The sequence below is a fragment of the Pan troglodytes genome, chromosome 13 (genome assembly GCF_028858775.2).
Source record: "Pan troglodytes isolate AG18354 chromosome 13, NHGRI_mPanTro3-v2.0_pri, whole genome shotgun sequence".
Lineage (NCBI taxonomy): Eukaryota > Metazoa > Chordata > Mammalia > Primates > Hominidae > Pan > Pan troglodytes.
Window position 1 is genome coordinate 112,010,379 of NC_072411.2, and position 21,326 is coordinate 112,031,704.

A 21,326-nucleotide genomic window follows, 5' to 3' on the forward strand; every position below is an offset into this window, starting at 1 on the left:
GTAGGGCTAGAGCCAAAACTGTCTGGCTCAAGACCTAAGCTCTTAACCAATGTGCTATTTTTCCTTTCCCATACCCACTTGGTCATCGTATCCTATTAATTCTACCTCTGCAATATTATTCAAACTCACCCCCTTGTCTGTAGTTCTGCTATTATGATCAGGGTTCAGGATCTCATAAAACATTTCTCTAATCTTCATACTGGGGTTCCTAATACAACTTTTGCCTGTTTCAAATAATCCCTACATTCCTGTCATGTCATTCACACTTAAATGGATATGAAGTTTCTACTTCTCTGCTTAAAGGCCTTCTAGGAAAACTTTCTAGCCTGTCATACAAAGTCTCCATCTGATTCCTACATATAATTTCTGCCTTGACCCTTTGTTCATAATTGAATCCGCATTCGTATCTCCCATGATTCTTTCCTCTTTTCATGTCTGTCTTCTCTTAATATTCAGACTTCCTTGTGAGCAAGAGTCCATATAGCTCCATAGAGCTATGAGTATATAAAATACACTCAATAAATATGCCTTGAATAAACTATACTTAGAATCTTTCTTTGTTTCAAGATCCATATTTGAGATCATAAGATCCATATTTTTGAGATTCATAATAAAAGATAACTTCAAGAAAGTAAATGAAGAATTTATTTCTATGGCAAAAAATATTGATATATACTATGCTGTTAATTATATATGAAATATTACATCTGTTGAGATTAGGACCTGGAGTCTGATTCTTCATTTCATGGATTACACCAATATCTTTGCTCTAAAAGATGAAGCCAGGCATGGTGGCTCATGCCTGTAATCCCAGAACTTTGAGAAGCCAAGGTGAAAGGATTGCTTGAGCCCAGGAGTTTGAGACTAGCCTGGGAAACATAGTGTGACCCCCATCTCTACAAAAATAAAAAATTAGCTGGGAGTAGTGGTGCACACCTGTAGTCCCAACTGTTGGGGAGACTGAGCTGAGAGGATCTCTTGAGCCTGGGAGGTCAAGGCTGCAGTGAGTCGTGATCACACGTCTGCACTCCAGCCTGGTTGAAGAGTGAGATTCCGTCAAAGAACAAGAAAGAAGAAAGAAGGAGAAGGAGGAGGAGAAGAGGAGGAAGAGAAGAGGAGGAGGAGGAGAAGGGGGAGGAGGAGGAAGAAGGAGAAGGAGTGGGGGGAGGAGGAGGAGGAAGAAGAAGGAGGAGGAGGAATTGCAGGTAGTTACTATTCCGATTGCTTCACCCCACCTCACCCCCCTCCCCGGCCTACTTGTTTTACTCCTAGATAATATATCTAACAGCAATCCAACTATAAAATATTAATATATGTAACATATAAGCATGTGACTATTACAACTGAAGGAAAATGGTAGCTATCACTGGGGGCGAACAGGATCACCCAAGTGCATTTAATGGACTGTAATAAACCACATTTCCTCACAGCATGATTCAAATGTTCTTCCTCAATTTGCAATTAACTGATATCCACAACTGGTTACTTTGGGAACTTTGTATTCCTGCTTTAGGAAAACAAACAAGGTTTATTTCTTGTGGTTATCATATAAAAATAACTTCTCATATCTAAGATCTTTCAAGCTTCCTCTCACTTGCCAACCTTGCCTCACCTTCCTGGTTTACACTTTTAATAATTTTCATGTGTTCCTCCGGCTAACCCCTGGACTCCTGACCTCCTTGCTAGAGGTGAGAATGATGCCAGGGTTAGCGACTGCTCTGCGGTTCCCCAAAGCTCCTCCTACCCAGACGGCGACAGTTTGGATGCTGAGGTTGGAAAGCAGGACAGGGGACACTCCTGAGTGCAGCTCGGAGCGGGGAAAGCCGAATTCCGGGGGCTGAAGAGGCCGCGCAGGGGACCAGCGCCTGCGATGCGGAGCGTGGACTTCTTGGGCCGTACCCCTGCGGCTCAAGCTGCCCCGGATTCGCTTCTCCGGTCGTGCAGCCTGGCGCGGGCCGCTGTCCACAGTGGGAGGTGCTGAAAGCAGGGAGCGGGTGCGGGGGCGGCGAGGCGGACGGCTGCTCCGAGCGCCCCCCTCCTCGCTCCGCGGCTCCTCCAGCCCTCCCCTCCTCCCGCAGCCATGTTCCACGCGCGGGGAGGGGTGGGGGGAGGGGAGAGGCACGGGGGATCAGGGCGGAGAGAGCCGGCTCTGCCTCGGGGAAGGAGGGGATGAGAGTTGGGGGGAGCAGCGGGAGGAGGCGGCGGCGGCGGCTAGCGAGGAGACAGAGCTGGGTCCTGCAGTAGGACTCCCGGGAGCCACCATTATGGTGAAGAGGAAGAGCTCCGAGGGCCAGGAGCAGGACGGCGGCCGCGGCATCCCCCTGCCCATCCAGACCTTCCTGTGGCGGCAAACCAGGTGAGGGGCGCAGAGGGCGCACCGCGGGCCGCCCTGGGCTGGGGGCGCTCCTGGGGCCGCCCGGGTCGCCGCCGCCGCCGCCGCCGCTGAGGCCGCGCCACAGCCTGCAGCTCCCTCTCTGGGGCTGGAAAACAAGCCCTCTGCACCCGCTTAAAAACACGCATTAAAATATGTATATATATCTATATATTTCAGTGAAGTTTGACGACAAGCAGATTGGCAGTTGTCGCATAAATGTATACATTATTTTAGGGGGTGGGAGGGCAGAGAGCCTGGGAAGAGGGGGCGGGGAGCTAGATAATTATGACTGGTTGTGCTCCTGCGTCCAATTCCCCCTCCATCTCCTGCTGTAATTCTAGCCCAGTGACCTGTTGTTTTTCCAGCTCCTGTTTGGCGAATATCTGCTATGCCCACTTGTTAACCATTTTGCTCAGATTAATCTCCCCAGTTAAATCTCCTGAGGATTTGTGATAAGGGACCTTCCCCCACAACCCCGGAAAGGCCTGACACCTATTCCAATAAACAGAAAAGGTTTTCTTTATTATTGTTATTTTAGAGATTTATCAGATAAGATATTAGATTCTGGAAATTATGACCCTTAAGCCGTGTTCAATTTTCAGTTTTTATTATGACTGTACACGTAAGTAATGCACCACTTCTGACCACTGGCGATTTAAAATCTTAGAAGTCTTCAGATTAAGAGTGGATACCGAAAACCATCGAGATCCACTTCTCTTTCATATATGCAATTACACGTGTAAAAGAAAATGTCATCAGCTGTTCAACACCTGCTCATTAAAAAGCTATAAGGAAGCATGAAATTTGAATTTCATAGCATCCTGTCTTATTCATTGAAAAATATGTCACAAGGATGCTTTAATAATAATTTTACTTATGTTTATTAACAAATATCTCTATTAATTTTTCAGTGCATTTTTGAGGCCCAAACTGGGGAAGCAATATGAAGCTTCTTGTGTGGTATGTGATTTTCACCATTTAATAATTATTTCCCTATTCTGTGTGGTGGTTTGAACCCAAAGACAGATTTTAAATCAAACGGACTATATATATTAATTCACTTGGCAAATATTATTGATCACCCACTCTGTGCCAGGCACAATTCTCTGTGCCAGGCACAATTCTCTGTGCTGGAATAGAACAATGATAAAAACAAATACAGTGTTTACATCCTAGTAGAAAGGGGACAAGCCACAAACAAATAAGTAAATACATAGTAAGCCAGATGGTGGTAAGCACTATGGAGAAAAATTAAGCAAAAAGAAATACTAGGAAGCATTAGGGAGGGGAGTTTTATAAGAATGGATAGATAAGGCTTATCTATCTATTAATGTGAACCTTGGCCAAAGACACAAGGGGAAGGGAGGGAAGGACAGCTGAGGGAAGAGCAGAGGAAACATGTTAAAGGAAATTAGCACCTACTGGGGAATAAGTGAAAGGGTGGGGCGGGATCGAGTGGTAGAAGAGAAGGCAGAGAGATAACAGGGAACCAGGTGGTGTAGGGTGTTTTTGCCACCTGCAAGTGTGAAGTCGAATCCTTAATCAACAAAACTGAGACTTATAGTGGAAGTTCGTATGATGGAGTGCCTGTGAAAGAACTACTTGAACAAAATATATGCATTTCTGCACTTTTATGTCTTGCATATGTTCTCCAATTCTAAAAATGAATAATATAAAATAATTGTGAAAATAATACTGTTAATATTTATACAAAATAAAATGCATTTGTCCTGAGATTCTAAGGGAATCTTATATCCCTACAAATTCTCGTTTCACAAATTGAGAAAATAAGACATGAAATCATGAAGCAAAATTGAAATGGACTTTTCACAGCCTTCATTAATATTTGGAGCTTACCTAAAAGTCTTTACATTGCATATATTATAACCTAAAAATGGAAATCTACCAATTTGGATATTGCCATGCATATTTACAAATAGCTATGTGGATGACCTTGTGGTAAGGAGCTCTGAGATGTGTTAGGGCAAAAAATTCTGATGGAAGCCAACTGGAAAGTTAAACACATACATGCCCACTCACGTAGGAATTTGTTTTGTTGCATCTCCTATCTTTCAATGTTGTCACAAACACGTTTTTTAAAATATAACTTTCTTATAAGGACCTTTTAATGGAATTTGTCATTGAACTTAGCTTGTTAGCGTAATTTGACACTTGAAATCTCAGACTTTCTTAACCATGCTGACAATTATACTAGCTTAAAAATAATCCTGACTTTCTCTGTTCTTGGCAAAGATATTTTTGGCATTTTTAATGCAGTCACACAATATCAAATAGTTAAGTTACGTTAATAGATAGATAGGGATAGATATATATATATCTCAATATAGAAAACAATTTCCCAAGTTTTAAAAAAATTATTAAAAGTTGTATTAGTGACACTTAATGAGAAAATGACATTACCCGGAATACTCTGAGATTATGAAATGCATAACTCATCCTCTACAATATATTCATTACAGTGTATAAATTCATTATAATCTTTTAGTGTCTAATATATGCATCCTTTACTTAATGAATACTTAGATATCTGAGGACTGATGATTTTATAATATTTGTGTTTATATCACCAACATATCTAAAGGCCTTTATCTAGTTTCTTAAAGCAAAATACTACATCTCTCATTATGCTCTTTACCAAAACCTCAGTGTGCCCTTCATTATAAAGGTGAATTTCTTATTTTTCGTTTTTGAATCAAAAAGTAAAAAGTTTTCTTTGGATAGCTCTGTAGTAAGCCATATTAGGATACCTGTCTTTCTCACAGGTATCCTAATAATTCCAATAATACAGTTTGAACACTTGGGACTTGTATTGTGATTATTATATAGAACATTTATACTATTTTATTGACTGGGGCATCAAGTACCAGTCCTGTTCTTACATGCCAAATGTTTATTAAATTTATTCCAATATTTCGTTACTACATTTTCTCCAACACCTTACAGTGATATTCTCTCCTCCCTCAAAAGAAAAAACAATAATTAAGTAGGTCAGAGTTGTTACTTGTTCTGGAGTGCTACACTCTCTGATACTCTCTGAGTATCCCTGGCAAGGATAGAAAATTTAATAACCAGCAAAGTAAAGATGGCTTATTTTCCTCCTCCCTCCCTCCTTCCTGCTCTCCCTTCCTTTCTTTCTTTATTCCACAGATATATTAAGTATCTTTTATTGTTCCAGGCATTAGGTAGAGAGTGTTCTGAGCCGGGTCATTGCTAAGCCATGAGATAAATCAGGGATTCCAAAATCAGAATCCTTGAAAAAGTTGTATCTTAACACCAGTTGAAGAAACTGACATAAATTCTATTTCTCAAGACACTTTCACAAAAAACTTATTTTGGTCTGCAGTTGTGACAGTCTTTTGGATGACTCAGCAACATTTTATAAAATATACATCCAAAAATCTCATGAGGTTAAATGTTTTGTTCCTATTTGTTAGAGGAAGCTTATTTTAACAGAAATAAAAATCGTTTTGTTAATTCAAGCCATTTACTTTGACTCAAAAGCCTGCAAATGGGTAGATAATAGAAAATTATTACTGACCCATTGCACATCAACATATACAAGAAAATGTAATGAGTTCTCCCTAAAGAATTTGGTCCAGTAATTTGCATCTTTTAAGGGGTACAGTACCTTGCTGTTCATTTTTTCACTAACCAGAATCTTCAATTTCTTAGTTTACGTGGTTTTGGATTTTGGCTTTTCTTATTGTTTTGGTTTTTGTATTTACAGTCCTTTGAGCGAGTGTTGGTAGAAAACAAGCTGCATGGCCTCTCTCCAGCTCTCTCTGAAGCCATCCAGAGCATTTCCAGATGGGAACTGGTGCAAGCTGCTTTGCCTCATGTCCTCCACTGCACTGCAACCCTGCTTTCAAACCGAAACAAGCTAGGTTGGTGCCCCGCATTACTTCTTTATTGCATGTGATTGCCCTTTGTGTTCAACACTCATCATAATAACCTGTACTGAGTCGTTTCTGTTTTCTCAAGCACTGTGCATACATTATCTCATTTAATTATCACAAAATCCTCCTCACACTTATACTCATTATTTTCATTTTACTGATAAAGAAACTGGCTGTCTTGTTTTTAATTTTTTAATTTTACAAGTAATATATGAATATATTCTCCTTTTAACATTAAGATAGGCTGGGTGTGGTGGCTCATGCTTGTAATCCCACCAATTTGGGAGGCCAAGGCAGGCTGATCACCTGAGGTCGGGAGTTCGAGACCAGACTAGCCAACATGGTGAAACCCCATTTCTACTAAAAATACAAAATTACCTGAGCATGGTGGTGCACACCTGTAATCCCAGCTACTCAAGAGGCTGAGGCAGGAGAATCACTTGAACCTGGGAGGTGGAGGTTACAGTTAGCTGGGATCGCACCACTGCATTCCAGCGTGGGTGACAAAGTGAGACTCCGTCTCAAAAACAAACAAACAAACAAACAAAAACAACACAAAAAATTTAAAATATTAGAGGCAAGCTAAGACCTTCACCTGCCCAAGATGAGTCCTAGCCAAGGTCATCCTTTTTGTTCTCTCAGTTCCTAAAGCAACCACTCTTATGAACTGGGCATATTTGCCTCAGACATTTTCCAGCTTTGTAGTACTGTGTATGAGTATGTGTGCACATGTGCATAAGAACTATTTTTTAGAATATTTTACAGATTGCTTTTTTCATCTGGCAATGTGTCCTACCCATGTACCCCACGTTAGTGTACATACTCTTCTCCATCCCATTTCCTCCCCTTGTTTGAGCCTCTGCTCAAATATTACTTCTATAGAGGGACCTTTCTAGGTCACATTGTCTAAAATAGGATTGCTTTTATCTTCACAGTCTATATTTTTAACCACTACGCTGCCTATTTGGAAATATATTTGGGTACCTAACTGAAGAAAAGTGATTCAGCAGTTTCTGCCCCCATGGCAGCATATCATTCTGCAGAGATTGCGGCCAGTAGGGAAGTCCAAAAAGCAAGAATGAGCCCTGCTAGCAGTGGTTGTAAGAAGTATAGAGAAAGCAGGGATATTCGTCCCAGACCCAATGTTGACATCTATTGCTCTGGTCACAGAGTTTGCCTTAACCTGCCTGTGTAATTGTCCCATGCAGGCCACCAGGATAAATTGGGTGTTGCTGAGACAAAGCTCCTTCACACTCTACACTGGATGCTTCTGGAGGCCCCCCAGGACTGCAACAATGAGCGGTTTGGGGGTACAGACCGAGGCTCCAGCTGGGGTGGAAGCAGCAGTGCTTTCATCCACCAGGTTGAAAACCAGGGTTCTCCAGGGCAGCCTTGCCAAAGCAGCTCTAATGACGAAGAAGAGAACAACCGAAGAAAGATCTTCCAGAACTCCATGGCTACTGTGGAGCTCTTCGTGTTTCTGTTTGCTCCCCTGGTACACAGGATCAAGGTAAGCAGAAACCCAGTGTTAGAGCTGGAGTGGGTGGAGATGTGGTGAGGGTAGACTTCAAATGATATTTCCATATTTGGTTGGGCATGTCTTTGTATGACCTTACAGCAAGTCAAGGCATGGAGAACTTTATTTCTGTGTTAAACTACTGAACATTGCTTCAAAAACACAAATTTCCACAAAGCCTTTACCTACTTAAAAATCTTCAGTGGTTCTCCCTCTGCCTCATGATAATGCCCAACATATTAAGCATAGAATAAAAAGTCAAGCATGACTGTAGGGTTTAAATTGCTTTCTTGATTTATAGACTGTTGGTCCCTACTGGCCACATCATGATCCAGCATTTGAAACCATGATAGCCATTCCCTGAATATGCCCTTGCTGATTGCTCTATTCTCCTTTCCCCGCTCTATTCCTGTCATAGTCCTCAAACTGCAACTTTAATATCATATTTAACATGAAGCTATTCCTTAGACCTCACCATCTAGACTTCATTCCTACCCCCTTTGCATTTTTATAGCATCTCGTAACTACCTCTCTTATAATACAGGGTCTAAGTTTTAGCCAGGCGCGGTGGCTCACACCTGTAATCCCAGAACTTTGGGAGGCAGAGGCAGGTGAATCACTTGAGGTCAGGAGTTCCAGGCCAGTCTGGCCAACATGGCAAAACTCCATCTCTAATGAAAATACAAAAATTAGCCAGGCGTAGTGCACATCTGCAGTCCCAGCTACTTGGGAGGCTGAGGCAGGAGAATCTCTTGAACCTGGGAGGCACAGGCTGCAGTCAACCTAGATCGTGCCACTGTACTCCAGCCTGAGTGACAAAGCGAGACTCTGTCTTAAAATGGAAAAAAATAAGTTTTAAATTTTATGTTCTATGGACTTTTAGACAGTAGGGTATAGCCTAAGAATTGCTTTTTAAAATATTTTTAAATGCTTAAAATACAAAACATAGGATTACATGGAAACCAGTTATCTCAAAATACAATCATATCCACTTGGAGGAGACAATATAATTTGAAATCTCTGTGCCATCACTTTTTAGCTGTGTGATTTTGTTGATATTACTTAACCCCTCAGTTGCTCTAACACGGGGTGAATATATATGTAAGACACACACTGCAGTTCCAATGCATGAAAAGAAATCAAGAACTATTCGTTACTTCTGTGAATGAATAAATTAACAAATTTCACTTAAGTGCTAAGATAAGAATTGATATGTTCATCTGCTCTTTAATAGAATATTACAACCCAGTGAATGGATCAAGTTAGCAGTGGTTCAAGTTAGTAATATATTTATGAAGGTGGTTGTGAACATTAACAGTCACCATGAAGGGAACAGACTAGTGAGTATTTTCATTCATTTTGTTTCCTAAAAAATTCACTTTCCGTTAACTCTGTCCATTGCTAGGAGAAATAGATTTGAAACTACCTATAAATTCCCAAAATGCAACACATACACTGGCCACATTGCCCATCAAACATACTAAACTCTTTAGGTGTCAAGTCAAATTAACTTGCCATTTTAAAATCTCTAGCTTCCCATTTTAAAGTATTTTATACAGGTGATACTTAGTAGGAAGCACTGCTTTAACAGGGACTGTCCACCTGGCCTGTGAGCTCTGCAGGACCTACCCCTGCGCACCTCCTGGGCCTCATCTCCCACTATCTCACCCGCCTTTCTCTCATTCACTAACCATCTTCAGGCTTGTGGGAGGCTCACCCTCAAACTTGACAAGTGCATTTTTGTGTTCAGATCCTTACACTGTTTTTTTCAACTTGAAACACTGACCCCCCCTTCTACACTCAGATTTTCACATAGCCATGTACTTGTCATTGGTTTACTCAGAACTCAAATGGCAACACTTCAGAAAGTACTTCCCTGGCTACTCTCGAGCAACTAGCATGCTATCCTACATTTTTTTCCTTGTTAGCACTTACAATTATTTATGCATTTGTCTGCATGTTTGTTGCCCTTCACCCTCACTGAACAGAGGTCCTTGAGTGAAGGGAGTCTGCCTGTCCTGGTGACAGCTGTATCTCTAGTGTCTCAAATAGTGTCTGTCATATATGAGACTCTCAATAAATATTTAATGAATGACACACTGAGTAGACTTGTCATTATCGGAAGCTGATCCAAGTGCTAAAAACAGCATTTTTAGAAATGAAGCCTTTAAAATGGAGAGGACAGGAAACAAGTCTTCTTTAAAAGTAGCCCAAAAAAGATGTTTATATGTTGACAAATATCACCTGGAAAAATGTGGGAATATAGGAGTGCCCAGGGTGGCTGTAATTTTATTTTTAAGACATAGCTGTGAGTCTAAGTTTTGGAAACAGATAAGCCTGTATTTGAATCCAGTGCCTGCTGCGCTCTACTATAAGACATTGAGCAAATAATTTATAAACCTCCATTTTCTCAAGTATAAATTGGACCTAAGAATAAATTTATAGGGCGTTGTGAAGATTAAACAAGTTATAGTATTCAACTTGATACAAAGAAATTCATTAACAAATGTTAGTTGTCTTTAGTGTTGGTATTTTATTGCTACTGGTATTATGTATTATTAGTAGAAAAGGAGCAAGATCTCCTTTCAGGAGTGACTACTCAAATAATTCGAAAAGCTGACTTAAGACCCTCATGTTTAACTTATGGCTTGGGAATGGAGCATTTATAAAGGAGTAAGACAATTCATACAAAATACTACACAGTGATTGATATAAATAAACAATTATAGTTAGTGGTATTAATAATATATTTATCATTTTTATTATATTATCATTATAGTTTAATCATTTTGTCATTGCTATGAGGAAAGCATTGTTCTTGATGCTGTAGAGAATAAAAAGCATTCAGTCAGTAATTTTGGCCACAAGGCCTTTTCTGTTTGAGAGATGTCTGGTTTTTTCAAGTTGTTGGGGAATGTACAATCCCTAGATCAGGATTTCTCAGCCTTGGCACTGTTGGCATTTGGGGCCAGATAATTCTTTGTTATGGGACACTGTCCTATGCATTGTAGGATATTTAGTACAATCTCTGGCCTCCATCCATTAGATGCCAGTAACACCCCATTGCCCCTGAGTTGTGCCAACCACAGATGACTCCAGATGTTGCCAAATGTTCACAGGTGGGTGTGTGGGAGGGAATTTGTCCTGATTGAGAGCCACTGCCTTACATCTTTCATTTGCCTGCCGTTATCAGGTTCTGTTGGAGCCTATGGTCTTTCCCTACCCATGTAAACTTCGCCTCACCGGCACCATTAACATCCTTTAATCCCTATGCTTCTTTGCAGTTGCCTTTCGTGACTCCAACTCCAGATCAAGACCAAAATTCACATTTTCTATCCCTACCCAGAAATCTGCATGCTGCTGGGGAAACCACACAACAATTCAGACTAATGTTTCTGCAACGCTGTAGTCTCTAAACCCAGTGTGCTGCGCTGCCCAGCTTGTCAGTCCTTTCCTTGATTTTCCCCCTCAGGTTCCCACTCAGAACTTAGTGTTGCAGGATGGGGCTTGTATAAGACATGATGCTATAGGAGGCATGGGAAACCAAAATGTAATCAAAGCATGAACCCATGCCTCCATATCCTCACCTCCCATTTACTTACTCTTCAATCTCTTATTCTTGCTTCTATTTGCCTCTATTATGTGACAGAAAATTTTCACTGTCATTTCTAATTTTTACAACTACCCACAGGGATGTGTGTATCTTTGTCTCCATTTTACCAAAAGGGAAATTGAGATCCAGAGAGATAATAATAAAGACTGTGAGTAACCAAGATGGAATTCAAACCCAATCCTATCTGATTTTCTACAAAACTACACGTTTTTTAGGTTTCTGTACCAGAGTTGTTTTTCTTTTCCACTCAGGTCATGAACAACTTCTGAGTTGTTGAATCTAATCTCTATTTGCAGCCCTCATTTCATTAAACCTCAGCTGCATTTAAAACTACCATCATGCCCTCTTCTTGAAAGGTTCAGTTCTCCTGATGACAACACACCCTTCTGGTTCTTCTTGCATCTCTGACTCTGTCTGTTCTATCTCTATTGAGAGCTCATCTTTGTTGTCTGCCGCTTTAACATTGGGGGTCCCCAGAGATGCATTCTTGACACTTTGTTCTTCTCACTCTCCTTTCTGCTAGGAAGACTTCCTCCGACTTCATTTACCATGTGTATCATGCAGGCTGAGGTCACCTAATTATACATTTCAAATCCAGGCTCCTATCTTTGCCTCTAGACCAAATTGTCAAATGACTTTTCCAAATAAATAATCCATGGGAAATTCAAACTTCACCTGTAATGAGCCCCATCCCTAGATTCTATATTTTAGATAATGGATGTATTCACAAAAACTCAAACTACCTTTCACTATCCCTCATCCTTACTTGCACATTCCACTAATCACAGAGTCCTACTCATTTTTTCTCCTAAATATTTCCCAAATTTATTACATATTTTTCATCCCTACTTACTACCTTAACCCAAGCTTGTATCATATCTTACATGGACCCTTTACTTGGGCCACTTTCTAACTACATTCAGTCTCCTGGCTTGTCTCATAAAATCTAACCTCAACACCAAGGTGACCTATCAAAAATGTAGACAATATCACCAACATACTTAAAATAATTTGTTAATTTCTTGTCATACAGAGAGTACAACTCCAGCTTCTTAGTCTGGTAAACTGGGCCCTCTATGACCTGTCTGACTACTTCTCCTATCTGTGAACTCCAGATGTTTGAAGTCTCTCCAAGAACACAACATACTTTTTTTCAGATCTTTTCTCATGTTGTTCTTGCTGACTGGAATGCCCTCATACCTCACTTCTCTTTCTAGAAAACTCCTACTTATCCTTTAGGACTTCATTTGAGATCCATCCTTCCCTCTTTCTCTATTTCCATAATATTCTAGGTACAGCTTTATTGTTATACTTTGTTTATTATCATCCCTTTATGTGGCTTTCTCCCGTACTAGATTCTAAATGGTCTGTTTGTAGGAATTATCATTGTACCCATGGTAGCTAACATAGTATCTGTGTTTAATAGGTATTTAATTAATATTAAGTGAATAAATTAGTTCACTAATTTGTAAATAAATCTAATATAAATGACTCATCCTTTTGTAACACAGTGTATTATTCAATGCATATTTTATATTTTTAAATTTATAATTAGCTCAAATAGTTTATATAAAATTCATAGTCTGAAAATCCTGTTTAATATATTATTAATTTTAGACCAAATTTAATTTTATCAGTGAAAAATGATGAATATTTGTTAAACTAAGGCATCTTCTTTAAATATGGTATCAACATTGTCATGATTTTGTCACATTCACTTATTTTTTTTTTTCAACAAATTCTTATCAAGTGCCTGCTGTATGCTAGCTACTGTTCAATGTGCTGGAGAAACAGCAAGAAATAAAACAAAAAGCAAGCCCTTCAGGGGATTTTAACCAATCCATATGTGTAAAGTAAACAACTTTAAAATGGAACTTAAAATAATAGTTGTTTCTTTAAATCTCTGTAAGCTACTAGTAAATACATTCAGAATTGCTTTATGACATCCTGGAAAGAGATTCTCAGTGAAAGCAAGAAAAGTATCTGAAATGTGGGGATATTGCCTCTACGTGTACTTACACTTCTGGTTTTCTCAGGATCCTTCTAGACTACCTGCTTTACAACTGTTTGAATGATAAAGAGTGTCCTCTCCAGTTATTGAGTTTCTGCTTGTGTATGTATATATAGCATTGTGTGTTCCATTAAAAGAAACTCTGGAAGAGACATTAGAGGCCCAGAGTTTATACATTTATCCAAGTTAGGAAGACTTACAAAGGAAGATACCAACACAAGAGAAGGCCACAGGTGCTACAGGCGTTCAGGTCTGAAGAGTGATTGGATTTATTTGGAGAAGGTAAAACATGTTCAATTAATGAACATATTAGTTTGGTATTGTATTGATGCTCCAGGAAATGCACAGAAGAAGGAGATCTCAACTTGTATTCAAGAAATATACAATCTACTTGGAGATGTATTTAGTAAAACAAAATGATGACCATGACAGTCAGTGAGTGCTGTGTCATGCTAATAGATCAGATGTTAAAGCCCAGGATTTCAGTATAAGAGAGATCACTCCCTGCTGCAGTTTCCACAGGAGTTTTACTTGTGTTAAGATTTCTCATGAGAAACATGGAAAAGGACTGAACTCTGAAACTAATAAATAAAACCAGGTCAATTGAGGTTTGGCTTCCTGTATTTGTAGAGACAAATCCGGTAAGATTTGCTTAATATTAATTTCCTGCTTCTACATACAATACCATGCAGACTTCCTCGTGTCCATTTCAAGGGAATTTGGGTTACTCTTCTCTTAACTCCACAGCTGTCTGTCTAAGTGCTTACTCGGTATCTCTAGCTTAATGTTCAACAGATATCTCAAACTTAACATGTCTAAAACTAGGCTTCTGAAATCCCCAAACCTGCTCCTCCTTCATCTTACCTATCTTTCTTAATCGTGAAGCCAAAAATCCTTGACAACTTTTTCTCTCACACTCCACTTCCAGACTATTAGCAATTTCTGTAAGCTGTGTCTTCAAAATGCATTGAGAATCTACCACTTCTCATTTTGCCCTCTATTAGTACCCCCATCTAATCATCTTTCACCTATATAACAATAGCTTCCAAAATAGTCTATTCTTTCACTGTTGCCCTTTCTCAAACTATTCTCAACAGCCTGAGTGAACCTATTAAAATATATATCCAGTCATGTCACTTTGCTACTTGAAACCTTCAGTGGCTTCCCATCTTAATAACTGCTAAAGTCCTTATCAAGACCTATCAGGCAGTATATTATTTGACACTCAATGACTTCTCCAATTTTATTTTTTTTCTGCTTTTCTCACATTCACTTGACTCTGGGCACACAGTCTCTTGGCTGTTTCTGAACACACTAGGCACACTTAGGGCCTTTGTGTTTGCTGATCCTCTTTCAGGGAATACTTTTCCTGGAGATAGCTACATGACAGCTCCTTCATTTTGTTCAGAACTTTACTCAAAAGTCACTTTCTCAATAAGGCTTCACCTGATCCTCTGGTCTAAAATGACAACACTTTGTCTGACACAGCCCTTCACTTCCTCTCTGCACTATGAACAGAGATTTTTGTATGCCTTGTTCACTGTTGTATTTAAAACCTAGAATAGTACCGGGTATATGGTAGGTGCTCTATAAATGTTTGCAGAATAAATGCAGAATGAATTTAGCCAAATGCTTTATGTGCTTTTCTAATACTTCCACAGGGAATTCTAAAGACTTTCCCACTGTGGGAACCGTGTGGCTCTGTTGCCAAGTGGTGTCAGAATCCCAGTCTAGCCTTTAGGTTTCTTTTCACTAGGTACAGAGTTGCTTTTGTTTTTCTATTTTTCCAGTTGCTTCTGAGTTCTTTTCCTTCCATCCCAATGGTTTTCAACCTCAGCTATGTGTGAGAGTCATCAGGGGGATCTTTAGAAAATCTCTCAGGATTCTAATTTAATGGGTCTGGGTAGGAGAGGTAAGTGATACCTGGGCCTCTTAGATTTAAAAGCTCCCCTGGTGATTGTAATATGCAAGCTGGGGTTGCAAATCACTGCTCTAAGTGAGTTCCTGGGTCTCAGATGTATTCATTAATCTGTGATCACATTCTCTGCTTCTATCTTTACATTGTTTTGAGAGACTGAAGTGTTTAAGATATAATCTCAGAATGTCATGTATTTGTACTTATACAATATGATAGCAGAGGATATGCTCTTGAAAGATACTTTAAATCATAGATAAATTGAGTGAGCATGGGTTGTAAAGTCAGCCCTATTCAGCAAGTATTTATTGAGTATCTGTTGTGTACCCAGTTCCTAATGCTATGTTAAACATTGTGATGATGCTCGGGGCTGAGAGGGAAGGAGGATGCTTGATTTATCCTTGCCCTCAAGAAATTAAAGGTTGTTAAGAAGACAACATTACAAAATAATACACTATGAAGGGTCAAATTATATGTGCCTGATTCCATAAAATGTAAGAAAAAAGATGGACTGGACAATAGAATGTCAAAATAGCCAGTATCTGAGTATTTTGCCTTATGAGGGAGAATAAGGACAACTAAATAATTAAGAGGAATGATAATAATAACCAAAGTGAAGAGATCTGCCAGGGCTCCTGAAATAAACAAGTTTCAATCACTGCAAACACAAAACAATAGTTTGTATATTCCATGCTTTGCCCAAAGCTATGTTTTGATTGGTCATTAATTTTGGATAAAGCAGACAGCTGGGATTTTCATAGTAATTGCAGTGATAACTTTGGATCATTGGTTTACTCTAGAAACATTCATCTGACTGATGAGAGAAGGTTTGGCAGATAAATTCACTCTGAAAATAACCTTGTGAGTGATGTTAGTCCTTGCATTGATTGGTCCCTTTAAGCAGCTGTTACATGTCAGTTATTGGACATATATCTTCTCCTCCCCCCTAGGAATCTGACCTCACCTTCCGTCTGGCCAGTGGGCTTGTTATATGGCAGCCCATGTGGGAACACAGACAGCCCGAAGTCTCTGGCTTTACCGCACTGGTGAAGCCCATCAGGAACATCATTACAGGTTTGTAACTTGGACACTCAGTAGGACAGTATTAGCAGATTCCCTCACACACAGTAGTTAGAGTGATGGGATAATTTGCCCCTAAGAAGTCAAAAAGAAGCAAATATCTACATGTAGTTATTTAAGTGTCCTGATATAGGGCTTATTCACATGAGGAGAAACTACTCTGAATCAAGAGCATGGACTTTGGGCAATTCATTTAGACTTCCTGTGCCTCAGCTTCCTCATCTGTAAACTGGGAATTTAAATATCATATTAATACTACTTACAAGATTGTTATGAGGAATGGAGCTAATATATGTAAAAATGCTTAGAAGAATGTCTGGCACATAGTGGCAGCTGCGATTATTATTATTATTATGTTATCATCATCATCATGGTAAATGGAGCAGGGGCTCCTTAACAAAATCATCTTAGTGTTGTATTGTTATCAAAGCATTTCTCTTCAGGAATTATCTAATGAAATAGTCCCATTGTTCAACTGCAGAAAGAACACAACATCATAGATTGAAAAGTGCATAGCAGGCTCACACTGTCTATCTCCAAATCTCCAAATCTATCTCTTACTATGTATATAACCTAACTTTCCTAAGCATTTCCATTTATGTAAAATTGAGGTGATAATGCCACCTTATAGGGATTTTTAGTAAGAGGTAAATGAGAGTGCATTAAGTGCCTGCTTTATAGTAAGTGCTTAATAAATTCTAGTCTTCTATTCCCAACTCTATTTTTAGTATTAATAATAAAATTTAAAAAGAAATAAATTATGTGGAAAATCTACAGAAGCATATATATGTATATATTTTTAAAATACACCACACACATATATATAATTTGCTTAATTCATAAGGGTTTTGTGCAGACAATGGACAATCTTTTTTATTAACATATATGCTATAATTTAACACATATATAAAAACTACTAAGAAACCATGTCCCTGCATGGAAGTACTTGGGCTGTTTACCTCACCCTTCTTTTGTTTCTGGATGATATTCACAGTGGGTTTATTTTCCCTCTGCCTGATGGACTTGAAGCAGTGCCCAGCATCTGAGGGGAAATTAGACTCAGCTTAGACAGCATGGCCAGAAGAAAAAGCAATGGCACATGGTGATCTTGATAAATCACCTTCCTTCTCGGCACCAGTTTACTCACAATTTGAATGAGACATTGCCATCTTAGTGTCCCACTGTTCCTGGTCCTCAGATAAAGATGTAACTGATTTGAATTTTACCTCCAGGATAGCTTTATGTAATAGTTAAAGCACAGACTCTAAAGTTAGTCTGGGCTATAACCTTCATGCAAGGGTCAAGTGACCTTGGACAAGTTTAACTCACTGTGTCTTAGTTTCTTCCCCTGTAAAATTGGCGTAATAATATGGTAGTATTATTGAGTTATTTTAAGGGTTAAATGAATTATAGTTTTGCGCCACATAACAGCATTTTGGTCAATGACTGTGTTTACAACAGTAGTCCCATAAGATCATAATGGAGCTTAAAAACTCCTGTCACCTAGTGGTCTCGTAGCTATGGTAACATAGTGCAAGGCATTACTCATGTGTTTGTGGTGATGCTGGTTTAAACAAACCTACCACACTGCCTGTTTTATAAAAGTATAGCCCATACAATTATATACGCATATAATACTTTATAATAATAACCAACAAGTATATAACTGGTTTATGTATTTGCTATACCATACTTTTCATTGTTATTTTAGAGTATATTTCTTCTACTCCTACTACCTATTTTTATTATTTTTAAAAAGTTAACTGTAAAACAATCTTAGGCAGGTCTTTTAGGAGATGTTCCAGAAGAAGGCATTGTTATCATAAAAGATGACAATTCCATGTGTGTTATTGCCCCTGAAGACCTTCCTTTGGGACAAGACATGAAGGTGGAAGACAGTGATACAGATGATCTTGATGCCGGGTAGGCCTAGGCTAATGTGTGTGTTTGTCTTGTTTTTAACCAAAATAGGAATGCCTGGCACATAATGAGTAAGCAGTAGCTGCACTTGTTTTAAAACAAAAAAGTTGGCCGGGCGCGGTGGCTCATGCCTGTAATCCCAGCACTTTGGGAGGCTGAGGTGGGCGGATCACCTGAGGTCAGGAGTTCGAGACCAGCCTGACCCACACGGAGAAACCCCATCTCTATTAAAAATACAAAATTAGCTGGGCTTGGTAGCGCATGCCTATAATCCCAGCTACTTGGGAAGGCTGAGGCAAGAGAATTGCTTGAACCTGGGAGGTGGAGGTTGCGGTGAGCAGAGATCGCACCATTGCACTCCCGCCTGGGCCACAGAGCGAGACTCCGTCTCAAAAAAAAAAAAAAAAGTTTTAAAAAAAAGTATAAAATAGGCCGGGCGCGGTGGCTCACGCCTGTAATCCCAGCACTTTGGGAGGCCGAGGCGGGCGGATCACGAGGTCAGGAGATCGAGACCATCCTGGCTAACACGGTGAAACCCCGTCTCTACTAAAAATACAAAAAATTAGCCGGGCGTGGTAGCGGGCGCCTGTAGTCCCAGCTACTCGGGAGGCTGAGGCAGGAGAATGGCGTGAACCCGGGAGGCGGAGCTTGCAGTGAGCCGAGATCGCGCCACTGCACTCCAGCCTGGGCGACAGAGCGAGACTCCGTCTCAAAAAAAAAAAAAAAAAAAAAAAAAAAAAAAAAAAAAAAAAAGTATAAAATAAGTACATAAGTATATAAAAAGCATAAAATATACTCTTATACTTTTTAATACATACTATACATACTACATACTAGTATATATAATAATATATACTATAAAATATATTAAAAGTATAAAATATAAAAAATAAAAAATAAAAGTAAAATAAATATATAAATTTATAAATATATGACTATATTAAAAAGCTTATAGAATAAAGTTATAAAGAAATCAAATATTTTTGTGCAGCTGTATTATGTATTTGTTTTAAGCTAAGCCTATTACAAAAGAGTCAAAAAGTTTAAAAAACTAAAAAGTTTATAAAGTTATAGTAAGCCAAAGTTAATTTATTATTAAAGAATAAAAGCTTTTTAAAGATAAATTTAGCATTGCCTTCATATTCACTCACTACTCACTCACTGACTCACCCAGATCAACACCCATTCCTGCAAGCTCCATTCATGGTAAGTGCTCTATATAGGTGTATAATTTGTTATCTTTTATACTGTATTTTTACTGATATTTTCTATGTTTAGATACACAAATACCATTGTGTTATAAATGCCTACAGGATTCAATACAGTAACATACTGTACAGGTTTGTAGCCTAGAAGCACTAGGCTACGTCATATAGCCTAGACGTGTAGGTGGCTATACCATCTAGGTTTGTGTAAGTAAGCTCTATGATGTTTGCACAATGATGAAATTGCCTAACAACACATTTCTCAGAACGTATCTTTGTCCTTAAGTGATGCATGACTGTATATGTAAAATGCTTAGAGAACTTTGCATATATTAGGTGCTGAGTAGGTGTTAACTATTATTGTTATTTTCAGTATTGCCAACTTTTTAGCACCTTAACTTACTGAGTCAGACTGAAGAGATGAATATCTACATTAATAACCAAAAAAATGCTAAGATTTTTGAATTGGTTATTTGAATATCTCTTACAATATGCATTAATGTCTTCTTTTAAAGTAATAATGTTCTATTAAAATAGCTTTTCTTTTTGAAAATGAAATGAACTTATGAAATAAAAAGAACTTATAACCTTATAAAACGATGGAACTTCTTCCGTCTTTTCAGCTAAGAGAAGTTCTCCTATCAACAGTCAAAGCCAGACCTGTGAATCACCAAATCAAGATGCAAGACACTTAGAGGTTAGCTTATTATAATCATAAGAAGAAGGGAGGCAGAAAGTCCTTGGACATAGTGTAGTGTGAAGGGAAAGACATGAGTTCTAGAATCACTACCAGGCTCAAAGCCACTCCTCCTTTCTGAATGTGCAACTTTTAACAGCTTCAGGTTTTTTATCAGTCGTATGAAAATTAATTTTCTGTATCTCCCCAAAGCGTGCAGGTGTGGAAATAAGACCATATACGACTAGTATTTTATCTCGGTGGTTAGTGTGTAATGAGTTGTGCTTTATCTCAATGGCTAACATGTAACACTCAATAAGTGTTAGTTATCATTACATCCCAGATTAAATAACATATCACCTTGTTCTCAATTATTGCATCCCCTAATGCTTGTTAAGTAACTCTAATGTAGGTAGAATAATGCTGCCGGAGGTCAGAAAGAGGGAGTTGGAAGGAGTTATAAGATAGTCCTACCCCTTAAGGAATCTAAAGTTTAATGAGGGGTCAAGACTAACCCACATAAAACAGAAGATGCAAAATATGATATAAGATGCAGAATGTAATTCAGTGCAAATTTGTCATGTTTGATCAAAAAAAGAAAGAAATGAAGTCCGGAGTAATTGAAAGCTACATAGAAATCGATACTACCATTAACTTATGGCATTAAATGACCTGCTTTCACTTTCAATTCAACATGTGCAAAGTGAAACTTGCTGCCTTCCATCAAAATTGGATCCTCTTTCCAACTGTTATTACTCAGGAAGATTATCACCCTTTTTACCCTCCAACCTGGAAATTTTGGAGTCCTATTACATCTACCATTTAGTGAGCAATTACTAAGTACAGACGCTGTGATTTGTATGCTGTAACATGTATATATTTTTGACATTTAACATCTTTGAAATTGAGTATGCTTGACAATCTTTGGCCTCTTATGATCTCCCTACTGGTAGCTGTCTTGATATGGTTGTAATTCTTGTGCAGCATGAATTTGGTCATTTCCAGCATCTAAATTTGCATCATCAGGGTCAGTGGATTATAAGCATATGTCAGAGGGAATAGTGGAGCAGTATTTTAAGAGATAACACTCTTGATACAG

The 21,326-nt window shown here is 38.8% G+C and overlaps 1 protein-coding gene across 19 annotated transcripts in view; it reads left to right on the top strand.

The window, feature by feature from the left end:
* The first annotated feature begins 1,849 nt into the window (after nucleotides 1-1,849).
* The window catches only part of UNC80 (unc-80 homolog, NALCN channel complex subunit), a 228,567-nt gene continuing 209,090 nt past the window's right edge, over nucleotides 1,850-21,326 (top strand). For 14 of the 19 annotated variants that reach the window (XM_009444168.5, XM_009444169.5, XM_009444171.5 and 11 more), the window contains exons 1-6: nucleotides 2,119-2,356; nucleotides 3,286-3,334; nucleotides 6,123-6,279; nucleotides 7,500-7,801; nucleotides 16,297-16,420; nucleotides 20,175-20,248. In XM_009444168.5, the coding sequence (XP_009442443.2) occupies nucleotides 2,265-2,356; nucleotides 3,286-3,334; nucleotides 6,123-6,279; nucleotides 7,500-7,801; nucleotides 16,297-16,420; nucleotides 20,175-20,248 (798 nt within the window). In that variant the 5' untranslated portion in view covers nucleotides 2,119-2,264. Of the gene's footprint in view, nucleotides 2,357-3,285; nucleotides 3,335-6,122; nucleotides 6,280-7,499; nucleotides 7,802-16,296; nucleotides 16,421-18,206; nucleotides 18,350-20,174; nucleotides 20,249-21,326 lie in introns of those variants that run through there. The other 5 variants (XM_003309448.6, XM_054680141.2, XM_003309449.6 and 2 more) reach the window with 3 other exon arrangements.